The sequence below is a fragment of the Charadrius vociferus genome, unplaced genomic scaffold (genome assembly GCF_000708025.1).
Source record: "Charadrius vociferus isolate BGI_N301 unplaced genomic scaffold, ASM70802v2 scaffold82, whole genome shotgun sequence".
NCBI lineage: Eukaryota > Metazoa > Chordata > Aves > Charadriiformes > Charadriidae > Charadrius > Charadrius vociferus.
Genome location: NW_009647401.1, coordinates 1451052 through 1468845, shown reverse-complemented (window position 1 = coordinate 1468845; position 17794 = coordinate 1451052). Strand labels below are relative to the sequence as shown.

The 17794-nt window shown below is 41.4% G+C and overlaps 1 protein-coding gene across 1 annotated transcript in view; it reads left to right on the top strand.

Annotated features, from left to right (window-relative positions):
* Positions 1 to 11818, top strand: part of SOGA3 (SOGA family member 3) — a 33352-nt gene extending 21534 nt beyond the window's left edge. The window contains exons 3-5 of the mRNA XM_009880151.1: positions 8375 to 8446; positions 9083 to 10258; positions 11549 to 11818. Coding sequence (XP_009878453.1) covers positions 8375 to 8446; positions 9083 to 10258; positions 11549 to 11659 — 1359 coding nt within the window. The 3' untranslated portion in view covers positions 11660 to 11818. The remainder of the gene's footprint in view (positions 1 to 8374; positions 8447 to 9082; positions 10259 to 11548) is intronic.
* The last annotated feature ends 5976 nt before the right edge of the window (positions 11819 to 17794 follow it).

Here is a 17794-nt window from a genome sequence, read left to right as displayed (position 1 = left end):
TTGTGGCCCTCCTCTGGACCTGCTCCAACAGGTCCATGTCCTTCTTATGTTGGGGACTCCAGAGCTGGACACGGTACTCCAGGTGGGGTCTCACGAGAGCTGAGTAGAGGGGCAGAATCGCTTCCTTTGACCTGCTGGCCACGCTTCCTCTGATGCAGCCAAGGATATGGTTGGCCTTCTCAGCTGCGAGCACACATTCACAGAATTCACAGAATTGTTAGGGTTGGAAGGGACCTCTGGAGATCATCTAGTCCAACCCTCCTGCCAGAGCAGGGTCACCTACAGCACGTTACACAGGACAGCGTCCAGGCGGGTTTTGAATGTCTCCAGAGTGGGAGACTCCACCACCTCTCTGGGCAGCCTGTTCCAGTGCTCCACTACCCTCAAAGTAAAGAAGTTCCTTCTCATGTTAAGATGGAACTTCCTATGTTCAAGTTTATGCCCATTACCCCTCGTCCTATCACTGGGTGCCACTGAAAAAAGACTACTCCCATCCCCCTGGCATCCTCCCATTAAGTATTTGTATGTATTAATAAGATCCCCCCTCAATCTTCTTTTCTCTAGACTAAAGAGACCCAAGTCCCTCAGCCTTTCCTCATAAGAAAGGTGCTCCAGTCCCCTAATCATCTTTGTTGCCCTTTGCTGGACCCTCTCCAGCAGTTCCCTGTCTTTCTTGAACTGGGGAGCCCAGAACTGGACACAGTACTCCAGATGCGGTCTCACCAGGGCAGAGTAGAGGGGGAGGATGACCTCCCTCGACCTGCTGGCCACACTCTTCTTGATGCACCCCAGGATGCCATTCGCCTTCTTGGCCGCCAGGGCACATTGCTGGCTCATGGTCATCCTGTTGTCCACCAGGACTCCCAGGTCCCTCTCCACAGAGCTGCTCTCCAGGAGGTCAGCCCCCAACCTGTACTGGTGCATGGGGTTATTCCTCCCCAGGTGCAGTACCCTACACTTACCCTTGTTGAACTTCATAAGGTTTCTTTCTGCCCAACTCTCCAGCCTGGCGAGGTCACGCTGTAAGGCAGCACAGCCTTCTGGCGTGTCAGCCACTCCTCCCAGTTTTGTGTCATCAGCAAACTTGCTGATGGTACACTCTATCCCTTCATCCAGATCATTGATGAATATGTTGAACAAAACTGGGCCCAGTACTGACCCCTGAGGGACACCACTTGTTACTAACCTCCAACTAGACTCTGCGCCACTAACCACAACCCTCTGAGCTCTATCTGTGAGCCAGTTCTCAATCCACCTCACCGTCCATTCATCTAAGCCACACTTCCTAAGCTTTCCTGTGAGGATGATGTGGGAGACAGTGTCGAAAGCCTTGCCAAAGTCAAGGTAGACAACATCCACTGCCCTCCCCTCATCCACCCATCTAGTTACTTTGTCATAGAAGGCTATCAGATTAGTCAGACATGACTTCCCCTTGGTGAATCCATGTTGACTACTTCTGATAATCTTCTTTTCATCCAGGTGCTTTGAGATGACTCCCAGAACAAGCTGCTCCATCATCTTCCCAGGGATGGAGGTGAGGCTGACCGGCCTGTAGTTTCCCGGGTCATCCTTCCTGCCCTTTTTGAAGACTGGAGTGACATTGGCTATCCTCCAGTCCTCAGGCACCTCACCTGTCCTCCAGGACCTTTCAAAGATAATGGAGAGAGGCCCAGCAATGACTTCCCCCAGCTCCCTCAGCACCCGAGGGTGCATCCCATCAGGCCCCATGGATTTATGTATATCCAATTTATCTAACTGATCTTTAACGTGCTCCTTGTCAACCAAGGGATAGTCTTGTTTCCCCCAGACTTTCTCTGTTACCTGCAAAGTCTGGGTCTCACAAGGACTGGCCCGAACAGTGAAGACAGAAGCAAAGAAGGCATTTAGCAACTCCGCCTTCTCTGCATCATCCGTCACCACAGCACCTGTCTCATTCAACAACGGGCCCACATTTTCCCTAGTTTTCCTTTTGTCTCCTATATACTTAAAGAAACCCTTCCTGTTGGCCTTGACATCCCTCGCCAGGTTCAATTCCAAGGCTGCCTTGGCTTTCCTTGTTTCCTCCCTGCATACCCTGACAGCATTCTTGTATTCCTCCCAAGCAGTCAGCCCCTTCTTCCACCTATTGTAAACTCCCTTCTTCCACCTGAGCCTTTTCAGAAGGTCCCTGCTCAGCCATGCAGGTCTCCTTCTCCCCTTGCCTGATTTCTTTCTCTTTGGGATATACTGATCCTGAGCTTGGAGGAGGTGACGCTTAAATAGCAGCCAGCTCTCTAGAGCCCCCTTACCCTCTAGAGCCTTCTCCCATGGGATTTGCCCAAGCAATTCTTTGAAACGAACAAAGTTAGCCCTCCTGACGTTTAGGGTTTCAACTCTACTTGTCATTTTGTCTATTCTACACTTAATCCTGAACTCTATCTTCTCATGATCGTTGGAGCCCAGTCTGCCCCCAACCTTTACATCCTCCACCAGTCCCTCTTTGTTTGTCAGTATCAAGTCCAGTAAAGCACCTCTCCTTGTAGGGTCCTCCACCACCTGAGTCAAAAAGTTGTCATCAGTACACTGGAGGAACCTCCTGGACTGTATATGCCCAGCTGTGTGGCCTTCCCAGCAGATATTAGGGTAGTATATCATGGATATCAGGTCCATGTCCTTGTTATGTTGGGGACTCCAGAGCCGGATGCAGTACTCCAGGTGGGGTCTCATGAGAGTGGAGTAGAGGGGCAGAATCACCTCCCTTGACCTTCTAGCCACACTTCTTTTGATGCAGCCCAGGATCCGGTTGGCCTTCTGGGCTGCGATTGCACATTGCTGGCTCATGCTGAGCTTCTGGTCAATCAGCACACCCAGGTCCTTCTCCTCAGGGCTGATGTAATGAAAGCATAAATGTGCTGCTTCATTTTATGCATTGTAAAGAATGCTTTTGCCTAGTTGTACCACAAAGTTACCATTATTTGCTCTAGCAATGTGGGTTTGATCCAAACCACAAAGGGTTTTTCTAGGTAAAGTGCAAATGTTGTGTATCTTTTTCCTCTCCTTTTATTTTTTTCTCATTTAATTGTCAAATGAGCAATGGCAAAGGATCTGAAATTGATAACTGAAATAACTCCTAAATCAATGCAAATAAAATAATACAAATATTGGAGGGCAGCTCCTCTTTTCTGTTCTGCAATACGAAGATATTAAAAAAACTACATAAGAACTATTTTTCTCTCCATGGTTAATTAGTAAAGATTGCTTTTGTTTTGTATCATTCCTCAGTGGTGTTTTCAAATGCATCAGTTTTAATATGAAAAAAGCATTGCTAGAGCTAGTAGAGATATGCTTAGTGTTTACTTCATGGACAGGAGTGCTGTGCTTCTTTGCATTTCACTTATCCCCTGCTTTTTCTTTCCTGCCTTAATTTTGCAAGCAAGTAGAATACTGAAATACTCAGGACTCCTCCTGCCCTTGAAGGGGGGTGGAAGGAGTAAAGGGTTGTATGATTCTATGTACTTGTGCCAATGACAGACAAAGGCAACGTCTTGAGTTTGTTGCTGGCAAATTGCACTGACACAGTTGCAGAACAAGGGAGACATTTTAAAAGCAAAGATTTTTTTTAGGAGAATACGCATTTTCAATTTGCCAACATGGATAGCGTCCATCTAGTTTTTACTACATATTCTAATATATTAAATTAGAGTTGGTGGCAGTAAACTAAAAAATCTGTCTTCTGTCTGTTTTGGTCCAGCTCCATGAGCTAACCGACTGTATCGACTGGAGGGAAAATGCAGAGAGAGTCTTAGGGCAAATTTCAATTTCCCTGGTCATAGTCACTCTGTGCCAGACAGAAGGAAGTTTGTTCAGCCCAAAAGTTGTTCAATATTCAGCATCTTTTCAAGACTGTAAAGATGGTGTTAGGTTTGCTCTGATTTTTGAAAGCCCTGCAGACCTGTCACAGCAGTTGAGAGGCAGCTAACCATAGCCATGCACGGTACAGTTGTGTGCAGATGAGAAGGTTCGGTTGCAGCTGTGGAGGTTGAAGAAGCTGCATACCCTTTGCCTTAGCCTGCTCTGTGAGGAGGGATAAGGGCTGTTATGGGGTCTCTGTGCACCCATAAATCCCTTTTGTCGTGTCAGGAATTCCTCCTGTGGTTGCCTACATTGATTTTTAGATCATATACCCCCAGATCAGGCTTGAAATAATATAACCTAAGTGTCTTGAAAAATCTTGGTATGTTTTGCTTTGGGTTTCTTTATTAATTGCTGAGAGATGTACTGTAGCTTAGGATCAGGTAGTGAGAATTTGAGTTCATTTTATGGCTTTCCTACTCAGTGGAGTGTGATGCTATTATTCCTGTATTGTATTATTCTCAGAGTAGATTTCAGGTCTTTTTACGCCTGAGAAGCGCTGAGCATCACAGGTTATGTTAGGACTGCACATTTGGCTTGCAGTTTAGGGCTGGCGAGAGAAGGATGATAACTATCTGGTCTTGAGAAGTGCTTAGCATCTCCAGCAAGATATTGGATAAACTCCAGTGAAGGTCACTGAAGAACTGATGCTGCTGAACATCGCAACAGAATTGCCCAATGCATGTCATCCAGCGTGCATATAATATGAACATCATCTGTGGACTTATCTAGACTGTGGAAGCTTCTCAGCATTGCCAGAACACACGTGCAGGCCCATGTGTGCTGGCTACAGTGAATGCTAGAATAGTCAGGTCAAACCCAGTTTTACCTCCTAGTCTTTCAGGGGTAAGCAGAGATTATACAATGTAATGATACATGCCCCAGTTGCTGGTCTTATTATCCCTAGCGCTGTTGATATATTTCATTAGTACTTGAGCAGTTTAGCAAACTCCCCATTGTAGAAACAGTGCCGTATGCATTTTTTGCGTGTTTTCTCCTGGGTAACCTGGTTCAAGGTTATTAAAACTGTAAAGCTGTCTGGTAAGCATTACTGATCAGATAGTGCAAAAGCATTCTTGTGTTCGTTACTTTTACCTTTGTCTTTTTTAACCCATAATCATTGAATAGAGTGAACTGAATATGATTTTTAAAATCATATGGAAAAAAAATTACCTAAGCCCCAAAATTATCCTTCACAACAAACTCTCAAAACCAATCCCAGAATCTGAGTGGCAGATTTTTTTGCTATAGTTTGAGAAAACAGAAGAGGTGGCTTTTAGTGGCACTATGGTATGTTTTGTGATACACTGTGACATAGGAAAAGGATCAACAAGTGAAGAGCTGTATTGAAGGATGATCAAACACAAACAGTTTTGAACAAAGAAACTTTGTACATGAAGGTGGCTGGCCCTGTCTGACATTTGTTAGTATGTCAAAACAAGCAACATGCACACTGTTTTAGTAGTGTCCAGTTGGACGCATAATATGAAGATTCACTTGCAAGAGTCTGGGTTGCTGTTTTTATTTTTGCTATGTGTTTATTTGAACTTCTTTTTTCCTTCTTCTGCTTTGCTTTGATACTTCTTTTCATTAGCAGCAATAAATTGCTTAAAGTTGAAAATTGGATTGGAAGAGTGGACCAGTACAGGTCCAGTTGACAGAAATGATAGAAAGAGTAGCCATTGTAAATTATGAGATATACCTCTGAAAAAAACTCTCAAAATGTTATTATTTATATCAGGAAATACTGCTTGATATGTGGCATTCTTTGTTCAGTACAAGTATTGCCTCAGTGCCCTAACATGATGTTATTGGGCACTGTGATTTTGCAGATGTCATATGTCAGCCGAGATGTGCAAGCGAGTTCTTAACCTCTAGTGATCAGAAATTGTTTCATGGTGTTTTTCACAAGAAAAGAGATCATACAAATTCCAGCTAGGCCCAATCTGCTTACCCAAATCATCCTGCTAATTGAATTGTGCATGTTCTTCATTGATTTCTGCTGTAAAATGGTGTTGCTAAACACCATCATTTGTTGGTGAATAATACAAGCTCCATGGATAGTTTGTTGTAATTCAAGTAAAGCAGAATAGAAAGTAGTGCCCAGTCACTGCATAGCCACAACTACTGCTGTAATTAAAATGTTGCTAGCCTGACTACCAAAAGGAACTTTAACACAAAAGATACTAAGAGAAAGGGGAAAAACAGATTTTTTCATTTTAGGTCAAACCCTTAAAAATATTTTTCTCCCTCTGTAGTTTCTCTTTTTTTTTTTTTTTTTTGGCATGGAGAAACTTTTTTATATATCTCTTATCGTCTGAAAAGTTGTAGGATACACAAGAAGTTGCAGCTCAGCATTTCAGAACCTCATTATATCTGGAGAGATGCTGAACTCAGCAGGGTGAATAGAAGGCATTTAGGTAATCAAGCAGGAACACAGTTTAACTCCCTCAGTTATTTTATCAGTGGTGCAAATCTGGTGCAAAAAAAGAGAAGTTTCCAGTGCTAACTGATTTGAAAAGGGGCTTTTCAAAGTGATAATACATAGTGGTATAAGCAGTGGTAATACATAGTAGGAAGCTGCACCTCTGAAAGTTTAATGCTTTATAAATTTGCCAATTCAAAAAGAAAAACAACAAAAAAAGCTTCCACGTGCACATACCATTTCTGCAATAGGATAACTGATGGGTGACCCTGGAGAAGAAGCGTTTTCTTTGTAGACTGGATCCCAAAGTTGTTTGCTTTATTTTTAAAGGAAGAAGTGAGTTAATTTAACTATTTTTTTTGTGCCTTTTCTGGATTCTTTTAGAATTCTGTGATTCGCAGCTATCCAACTTTCACAGATGCTAATGATCTTTGTTTGGTTTTATTGTTTTGTCTATTGAGAGCATTCAGTGTTTCTGCAAAAAGCATAAAGACTTTAATTCCATTCTTGGTGGATGCATCTGTGAATTTTAGTTCTGATTCTGAATCTGAGGTTATTTTTCTTAATTTTTGCATAACTCTATAGTGAATTTGAGCAAAAAGTCTCATGGGGAAATCATCTCTTGTGGTTGCTCATATTTATACGTGAGTCATTTCTATGGCATTGACTTTTCCTTTGGAGTGAGCAGTCCATGAGCTTGGTGTTTGTTATGGGGATGATCTGCAGAAGAAAAAGAACAATTGGTACCAGCAGGCAAATAGTGCACAGGATCGTTATGTACAGCGTACTCGCCCACTGTAATCTGTTCCTTGAGAGTTATGAACATAATTTAATTCCGACTGTATGGAACTGGGTGGCTTTTAGGTACAGCTGGATCGTCCCCTGGCTGGTGCAGGGAAATGCATGTTTCTCAGTGGCACAAAGGATCCTTCTACCAGAGAATAATCTCTGAGGGAGATGGCGTTGGTTGTATCACCGCCCTGCCTCAGGGCCTATATTTTACCTGGGGAACATAAAAACCGGGAACAGCTGTAAGTGGGATGTTACATATTAACATATTCTCTCACTCGCTTTCCTCTCTCCTGCTGTTTTCTTGATGATCTGTATCGAGTGTTGACAGTGGGATGGTTGCAGTTGTTTTCCACTGCTACTACTTGCCCAGTAACGCATTTTCTGCTATCAGCAATTACAAGATTTTTGCTGGATACACTACTGGGCTTCGATCCCAGTGCATCCTGCTCTAAAAGCAGGAGTTCCTTTTCTACTCACTTTAGCTGCCTAGCAGATGAGAAGACACCAAAGAAGCTTCCTCATATGGTGGTGCATACGTGTGTTTGTGTGGTGCTGTTCTTAAGCATATTATGCTTTGTTTCTCACCAGGACTTTGTAGTCCAAGCAGTTTTAAATTGCGTTTACTCAAATATGTTCTGAAAACCGAACTAACGTAGTGACTAGATCTATGCGTAAGTTTGCCCAGAGTTTGTCTACAGTATACACCTGCAGAGGTGTGACTGCAGGACACTGCAAGCTTTAGGCCTGTGGGTGGGACACAGAGAAAGGTGTGCTTGTAGGTGTACACTCAAGTCAGCTGATAGGATCTCAGTTACACCGTTTTGTGTAGCTTGCCTACCACAAAGGCTAAGGCCACACGTCTGGCTAGATGCATCTTTTAAGTGCCTTGGCCTCATTAGTGTTCATGTCAAATTGGCAAGACTGAAGCTGGGGTTTCACTGCTTGCTTCAGCTTTGCTATCTGTAAGATATCACTTGGGATACCTGCTTTCTCACCTCTTTTGTCATGTGTTAAGCATTCATTATGCGCTACCCTTAAAATTTGTTGAAAAAAAAAGGTAACAGACTGATTAAACAACTACTTGTACGACATTGCTGTGTCATTTTTGGGCAGCTGTATCTCCCCCCTGTATTTAGTATCTCAAGGATTACAAGAAACTAATTCCTTTATAGTTGCATTTTACTTGCTAAAATGTCACTTTTAAAAGAGTAACAATTATATACCACTTAAGTGAAATATTCAGGGCATCTCACTTCATTGTTGCAGCAATCACTGAAAAGAAGAGGGAGCAAAGACCTACCAAAATCAGAAAAAAAGTCACAGCAGACACCAACAGAGGTATGTTGTAATAACAGTAGCCTGGATTCTCATGTGAACGCTTTAGGAACCCTATGGAAATGATGTACGTGATTTGTAGATTTGGACTTTGCTTGCTTGTTTGCATTGCTCTTTGTTTTCCTGTATGCTGTGAAACAGAGAGTTCTTACCCCAAGTCTGCAGTCAGACAACACTGTGTCAAGAACCACCTAAACAAATCACTGGTCCTGCAACAGAACCCACCAGCTTTCGTGTACATTTTTGGCAAAAAAAGTAAATGGGAGCACCTGTGGAACAGGATTATAGGCCCTTTGTATGCTGACTTCAGGATTTTTGAATACTGTGAAGTCTATTACAGTGTTGCAAGCCTAGAAAATATAAGGATTTTTTACAAGCTTCCCACCCCTACAATGTATTTTCGAGGGACTGTGCAAACTTTAGTCACAAGTAAAATAGTCTTTTCCCCTCTTTTAAACTTAAAAGTGCTTATTTCCCTCTCTTAAATTTATTGATCAGTGAAAAAATGATTGCAGGAAAATCTCTTAGTATCTAAAACTATGCACTTGTGATTATTAATCTTGTAATTTAAGACCATCCACTGGAGGTCTCCTGTTTTACATCAAGTTTCTTCAAATACGTCTTTTTCTTTTTTCTAAGGAGGACAATGAAGACCTGAAATGCCAACTACAATTTGTCAAAGAAGAAGCAGCCTTGATGAGGAAGAAAATGGCTAAGATCGATAAAGAGAAAGACAGATTTGAACATGAGCTGCAAAAATACAGATCGTTTTATGGGGATTTGGACAGTCCCTTGCCAAAAGGTGAAGCAGGTGGGCCACCTACCACAAGAGAAGCTGAACTCAAGCTTCGATTGAGACTAGTGGAGGAGGAAGCTAACATTCTTGGGAGGAAAATAGTGGAACTAGAAGTAGAAAATAGAGGACTGAAAGCAGAGCTTGATGATTTAAGAGGTGATGATTTCTCAGGGACTGCTAACCCACTTCTGGGAGAGCAGAGTGAATCCCTGTCAGAATTACGACAGCATTTGCAGCTAGTAGAAGATGAAACGGAATTGCTGAGGAGAAATTTAGCTGATTTGGAAGAACAAAACAAGCGCATAACAGCTGAGCTGAACAAATACAAGTACAAGTCTGGGGCCCATGAGAGCTCTAGGCACCATGATAATGCCAAGACAGAAGCATTGCAGGAGGAGCTAAAAGCTGCACGAATGCAGATCAATGAGCTGAGTGGCAAAGTCATGCAACTCCAGTATGAGAACAGAGTCTTAATGTCCAACATGCAACGCTATGACTTGGCCTCTCATCTTGGGATCCGTGGCAGTCCCAGAGACAGCGATGCGGAAAGTGATGCAGGAAAAAAAGAGAGCGATGACGATTCCCGTCCCCCTCACCGCAAAAGGGAAGGCCCCATCGGTGGGGAAAGCGACTCTGAGGAGGTACGCAACATTCGGTGCCTGACACCCACGAGGTCTTTTTATCCGACGCCATCCGGGTGGCAGAAAAGCTTCACTGACAGGCAGCAGATGAAGGACATTCGCTCTGAAGCTGAGCGGCTGGGCAAGACAATAGATCGCTTAATTTCTGACACGAGCACCATCATAACGGAGGCGAGAATTTATGTAGCTAATGGGGACCTCTTTGGACTGATGGATGAGGAAGACGATGGCAGCAGAATACGTGAGCATGAGCTTCTTTACCGGATCAATGCACAGATGAAGGCCTTCAGGAAAGAGCTCCAGGCTTTCATCGACAGACTCGAAGTTCCAAAGTCTTCGGACGATCGAAGTGCAGATGAACCTTTGTCAGTGAGTCAGGTAGACTTTTACTTATTACGGCCTACAGGTAAAAAGGCTCTGTCAAATGAATTAAGCCTCAAATTTGATGTATGGCACATGGAAATTCTTTATTCTAGACAGTGGACACAAATCACTATTTCTTAGATTATTTTAAATCCTCATCGTGCCATATGAAACCTTGTTCTCCCAATGGGGCTGTTTGTGAACAGTGAATAAGTCTGGTCTCCTGGAAATTAAAAGAATTATGCTGTAGGAGATGGAAGATTTTACTCCTTTCTGGCTTTGCAAGTACAGTTGCCAGAGTTGTGCCTTCATTGCCAGTAAAGGCAGTGCAGACAGCATTTTTGGCTCATAAATGAATGTGATTGTTTTCTTAGAGGCTGGGTTCCTGTTAAATGAATTAAATAATAAATCTTACTGATTTTAAACAGGAGGAAACATTAAATTTCCAAAATTATAGAGAATATGACAAACCACGGAGAAAAATAAACCATGCAAATCTACTTTACAGAGACACAGAGCCACATGGTAGTGTGAATATTGGAATTGCAGTAACTGTTTGTATCTTGTTGGAGGCCTATGGGTCACTGCTTACGTGCGGCAGTGACTAGCATCTTTTCTGTAGTTCATTTCTATGCAGAATTGTTCCTGAGAGGTTTGGGGAGGAATTTCCTTGCTGAGTCAAGATCTTTTGCCATGAAAAATGAAAATTACCTACCCTTATCTTATCGTGCAATCCTATAGTTGGCAAATCTTGTTATTGCTCATGGTATTATCCGATGTTTAGTAAGTCTCTTGCTGTGTTAATTTACTTTGTGCTGTCCTGCTAGTTTACAGTCAAAGTAGTTGCCAGGTGAAGCTGAAAGCTATTATTTCTTATTCCTGTGCTGACTAATTAGTCTTTTGTTTCCTTGTATCAGAAAGTCACAGACGCAGTGAGTTTAAAGCTAATCAATTACTATACATGTATTGCATGAAATCAAACAGAAATGGCATTTAGCATGCTCACTTTCTGATGTAGCAACATCTCTGAGCTTGTAGAGCTCCCATTAGCTTAAAGGCAGAGCACTGCATGGGTTTATACAAATTTAAAGTGAACTAATTAGTATTTTTTCTAAACAAATAATAACAATAGTTTAATTGGGTATTTCGGGGCTTGACCATGCAGAACTCCTACTGAAGTCAATGGGAGATGGGCACTTGGTCCCTCCACAAGCATAGTCTGATTCACTATTTATTTTGTTGAAACTTTGGACTTGCTATTCCATTAATTGACTGTTCTCTTTGTCTTTGTATTTACTTTCCCAGATGTTCCAGCCTATCATTTTACTTATTCTCATCCTTGTATTATTTTCATCCCTTTCATACACAACAATATTTAAACTTGTCTTCCTTTTTACACTGTTTTTTGTACTGTAAGCCATTCATCATTTACTGTTCATTGTAGTATTATTTTCAGTTTGTTTATTTTGTCCACCCTCCAAGATAAGAAGTGCAAGAGACATATTTTCTGTAATAGCCACTGCTGTAAAAACACTGAAGACTACTTGTTTGCCAAAACCAAAACAAAACCAAAAAAACCTGCAAAAAAAACATACCAAAAAGTCACCCAGTTGAATAGGAAACCCACTCACCACAATGTTCCAGGTAAGCAAACAGAAAATGATATTTTTCACTTTGTCTGGTTTTATGGTTTTTGAATAAAATTTTCCTGAGTGACTGGAACCAATTTAATTGCACCAAATCAGAAGCAAAACGGAAATATGTAGAGTGGGTGTGAGGAATCTGTTCCTTTCTTCTTCCCACTCCCAAAAAAAGAATTTGTATTCTAGCCACATATGAATAGTAAAACCACACTCGATGTGTATTCTGCAATTGTATGTCACACCCTGTACACACTTTGCATGATTGTGATGGTAATGTTTTTCAGCACTGTATTATGTGGATTAGACACCACGGAGGGGGCAAAATCAGAATGGTTGATATATAGAGCACTGTATCTGGAAATTTGGCAAGGAGGTGGAGCCCTTGGGAATGAGATGCACGAGGAGGAGGAGGTATCGGAGTAGGTGAGGAGTCTTCTGAGAGGTGTAGGCTGGCTGCATTCTCTCTGTGCTCTAGAAAAATGGCCACACTACAGTCGGACTTGAACCAAAGAGAGTCATGCTAGTCACCTTGTCTGATGTCAAATATCTTTTCCTAACAACCTAGTTTATCAGATAATATTTTCCAGTCTGTAGCCGCCAGGGCTCTGGATTCTCTCTCCAGGTTTCAGAACGAGTTTTGAATGAACTCTTGGCTTGCTGAGTGACCCACATCTAACCATGCTGTTGGTAGTGAGCGACCATGGGTAAGGGAAGCCTGTGTACATAGATGTGCATCAATAGTCACCAAATATTCCTGTCTTGCCTATGAGATGCTGCACTGAGAATGCAGGCGACTCATGATCTTTCCATCACAGTGAACGTAGGGAATTCCTACAAACAGTAGATCTCCCACTATGAAAACCTCATCTGAAATGCCCGATGGAGCTCAGTTTTCTTTTCTGTTTTATTCAACCTATGTTGAAACCGTATGTGAATTCTCCAAAGGTGATCATTTACAAGTAGGTGTATTAATGAATTTTTTTTCTGCAGATGGCATGATAAAAAAAAAACAGTCATAAATAATGATAATAAATAAAGCAGCTGTTTTTCTAGCTGGCAATAAGGATTCCCTTTGATTTATCACTCTGTTCACTTAACCCATTCCCCAGTGAGATCTCCAAGCCTGGGTTGTGCTCTACTACCCAAAATAGTAGAGAGACACCACTTTGAGCCTCAGATGGAAGCACAGGTTAGGCAATAAAATTTATTTTATGAGAACAAGAAAAATAGTAAACTCACAACATTCAGTATTAAACAAAGCTTGTGGGTTTTTTCTTGTTTGTCTAGCTTTCCCTCAGCATACTCTGCAGGTGTAGTAACCTTGATCAGTTAAATCACTTAATCTTGATCTAATCCAAATACTTATTCCTACTAGGGGATGTTGTTGTCATTATATATTTTGTAGTTAGCAAGATATATCTAAAGAAAATTATAATAAATGTGTGTGAGATTAATAGATAGCCTTTCCTCGTGTCCTGATTAAAAAGAAAATCAGGCCCAAAGTAATTTTGAGATTCTAAGATGCTCTAATTTATGCTCAGTTGACTAAAAGTTAAGTTCCACGTATTAGAAACTATTATGGCAAGATACGGTCAAGCATATCATCCCTTCACAGTGAATTTCTGTAACTGTAAAGATAGTTCTCAAGTCACTGGGAAAAGGCTCTTTTGCTGCTTTTCACTCAGCAACTCCTGTAATAAATTTTTCAGCAACTGCTTGAGAAATTCTTGGTTTTTTTCCCCATGGATTTGTAATTTGGACATTAAAAGTATAATAATTTGAGGCTTAAGCTTTTCACATCAAATCTTAGCACAAGACTGACTTTTTGAGCTTCTTTCTGGTTTAGTGTCTCCCTTGGGGACAGAAAAGATCATTTGGGTTTTGTTAAAATGTTACTGGCTCAATCCCATAAAAGAGAAAAAATCATACTTGAATCTGATTTGAAGTTTTGGGCTTTCAGATTTTAACCCACGCTTGTTTACACCTTTCTCAGCCTTGTGTGTAATAAAGATGTGTAGAGAGGGTTTGATTTACAGAGTGTACCAGGAACAGCACTACTAACAGTACTACTGTTACTGATAGTAAGTAGTAGGAATTTTAGAGAAATTTTACATTTCTTTAAGTAGTAAGAAAGTTTAATACACAGAATTCATACATTGACTACATTTTTGAAGTAACTAGGAAAGATTTACTTCTTTCTCAGAAATCAGAAAAGATGAGGATCAACCTGTTCAGAAAAGGTGGAGATAACCTCTGCACAGGACTGGCAATTATAACCCCACTGATTTCTCACAGTGTTTTTTTCTTGCATATAACTGGACCTTTCCTCATCCTAATTCTGTCAGGCATCAAGAAAGCAGATCAAAGCCAAGACCTTTTGGGACATTTAGGGAGCTACTGCACAGGCTACAATCTGAAATTAAAGCATATCAAAGCATACAAAATCATTTTAGAAGCTCCCTTGAGTCTTTGAATCTTCGATGAGCGAGGAGAACGGTGAGGACCCCTGCCAACCTCAGTACAGAGAAATCTCCATGAGAAATGATATGTGTTTTTCACATCCTTCTGCATTCAGCTTGAAGGGAATGATTTGAGCTGCTTATCTGTTTCACACCAGCTATTGCAGAGAAGTTCACAGCCCTCCATTTTTCACTATTTTGAAAGCTGCTGAGAAAGCTAATAAAATCAGTACGGACATCTATCCAGAGCCAGAAGATAACATCTAGCCAAAGAATAATTGTTCTGTGTCTTGCTAAATTGAAATAACTTGGTCTCACAAAGAAATGCAATGATTATACTTGCCAAGAAAGGAAGCAGATTCTCCCCACTCAGTTACTGGCCTGGTGGGCAAAGTCCACCTCACAGGTGGGTGAGTAAATGCAGCTGAACATGTCCACATCCTCCAGCAAGAGTGTGTGGGAGTCAGGCAGGGCAGAGCCAGACAGAACACTGCTGATTGATTAGATTCTGTCTGCCGCATAGCATCTAACTATGAAAAGCGATAATAAGAAGAATATAAGATTTTGCTTTGATGTGGATATGCCATGTTACCTATCAGTTCAAATCTCAGACCGATAGCACATTCACAGTTCCAATTTTGGAATATTCTGGCAAAATATTAATATTCTGGCAAAAATATGATTGAATTTGAACCCCGAGATTGCCTTATTTTTCCTTTTTCCCTGGAAGACTAAATTTCTGTTTCCTGTGTTCTCAGGGAATCAATTCCATGTTCTTTCAGAAAGAAGAAATCTTGCAACTGTAGATCTAATTCTGACATTTTTTCACTTGTGTAAATTGGCAGTAACTCCAATGAATTTTTATGTCATTTAGAAAATAGATGCATTTTTTCCTTTAACGCAACCAGACAAATTCAATTAAATTTGTTTCATAGAGTCAGATTTAGAGTCTGAATGCCCTGACAAAATTCCTCTACAAATATTTTCTTTACTGTTACTGAAAAATTCCCATGATACTAGAATGATAATCTTCTCCAGGATCAGAGATATTTCTCTCAACCAAAAATATCCATGCCTGAAGCTCCAGTTAGAGATAGAATAAGTGTCTGCTGACACATGTCACCAGTGCTTCAGAATCAAAACTAGAAGAGAGCAGGTGCTATAGTGCAGAAATATGCCTGGCAGTCGGAAAATAGAAAATTGCCAAAAACATGGCTGTCTAAATATTTGTTATAAAAAGAGATGAACTGCACATGAACTTTGGGAGTTGTTTACGAAAACAAGCAGAGCTTTAGGATATTAGATGCCCTTCCCCTTGATCACCCCAGAATTTGATAGGTGAGTAGGAGACTTCTAAAGGCATCAGTATCAGGGACGTAATTCCCATTGGTTTACATTTCTGTCTGTGATTTAATGCCAGGGGAAGTGATATTCAAACCCAACTTTTGCCATTACACATGCTGTTGCCTATGGGGAAAATTACAGTGGCTCTATTTAAAGTAAACATCTAAAGTATCTGCCACCAATTTCCAATGTAACCTTGGAGAAGTGACATGACGTAACACTTTGTTGGCTCTATATCTCCAGTAAGTTATGTACTATTGCAGGAGTGCACAACAGTAAGAGGAGACAGAATTTGTATTCCTTTCTGCCCATTTCCTGATTTATATGTGCACTCCTGAGATGTATTTCTCAGGATTATTGAGGTGCAAAAAGTAATACAATTCAGGAATCTGATGTTGTGGTTGGGTTGATTACAGTGGCAGCAGTGCTGTTCCTCCTCCTCCTTGTTACCAAATTTATGTGGACACAGCAAAACGGGTGTGCCGTAACCAAGCTAGTACAGCAGAACTGAAAGTGCTCTAAAATGATCTTGAGCACAGACTATTGACCAGACACTACCCTGACTATGTAATCAGGTTATAGCCCACGATGAAATTCATGCTCCTTTGTCTTCATTTCTTGCACGATGAAGAGAAATTTAGCAGAGGGCTTGTTTAAAATGCCCTTGCACATTTTTTTTGTTGAGGTGCTGACTTTTAACACAAGTAAAGCTGACATCAGGTATGGACAAAGTACATTTTGCCTGCGGAAGCAGTGTGTTGGATGTAATAAACCTACAATAGCCTTCCTACATTTTGCCTGTGCCAGAGACCAGAAAGCCACTTTGCTGCTTTGTCTGCTGCTTTTGGGGGAGGGACAGCCTCTGTTGGATAATGTTTTTTCCCCAAATGCAGAAGTCACTACTGCTACACTTAAGGGTGTCAGGAGCAATAAGCCCAGGTTTTTAGAGCTTGCTTTGTTGTTGTTTTTTTTTTTTGTTCCCAACTTTGCTCTGCCTTTCCCATCCTAGGACAAGTTTAACGTGGCCCCTTGACCTATGTATGGGGTCCAGCTCTTGTCTCCTAATGAGTGCCTCAATCACATGCATTTCCAGTTCCTCACACTGACACAAATGTGGGATTTTGCCTGAGTTAAAACTCAAGTCCAGCATTTAGTCCATTGTTTTCTTTAATTTTACTGTGTTTTACTTCAAAGAGTGCACATAACAAGATGAGGGGCACTGAGTTAGCAATATTAAAGACGAGAATAATAGCTTGTGCTGATGGATAAGAGTAAAAGAGCATGTCTTCAGAGTCTATCTTCATTTGCAGTTGTGCAGCTGTGCTGGCTTCGGGGAGAAGGCAGTGCCGTGGCACCCAGCCTCCAGCTGTGGGCTCAGTTCTGCTCCCTGACACTCGGGCTTCACTCCCAGCCGTGCCAGCTGGTGTGCTGGGACATGACCTTCCGAAAGAAAGTCACACTGTTGCTTTATGAAGAGGGAATGTTTAAATCCTCACTGTTTAGAGGCTGGGATTTTCTTCAGGAACGTTCAGTCATGTACTTGGGCATCTTTGTTCAATTTTTAGATCATCTTTGAAATTTTCAGAAATAGCTCAAGTCCCATTATTTATGTTACATGGGAGCAGAATAAGCACCCCAGTAATGTATTCATTGAGACTCACAGCTAGACCATATAAGGAGAAAAAATGTGTTTTCCCTGAAACCTGCTTTGGTATTTACTATAAAATGCACCCAGAGCTAAAAACTTTGTGCTGCGCATGGATTTTATCACAGATAAAACAGTATTGTTTTAAAGAGTGCTGACTAAGCAAAGGATGTGTGAATCCTCATATCATGTCCTTCGTCTCACTGATTCTCTTGTCATCAACTGCTCTGCCCACAAAAATACGTCACTCCTGCTTAGTGCATTCAAAGACACTCATCTGATAACAGAATTTATGCAGAGTTTTATGCTGCATGAGTCAAGTACTTTGTGGCCCTTCTCCAGGTACACGTGAAGACAAATGTTCCCTGAAATGTAAATTTTCTGACTATGGGTAGTCTCAATCACTGTCCACAGACCCATCCCAGCAGGCACCCGGCAGGGCAGTGGTATGTGCGTTGAA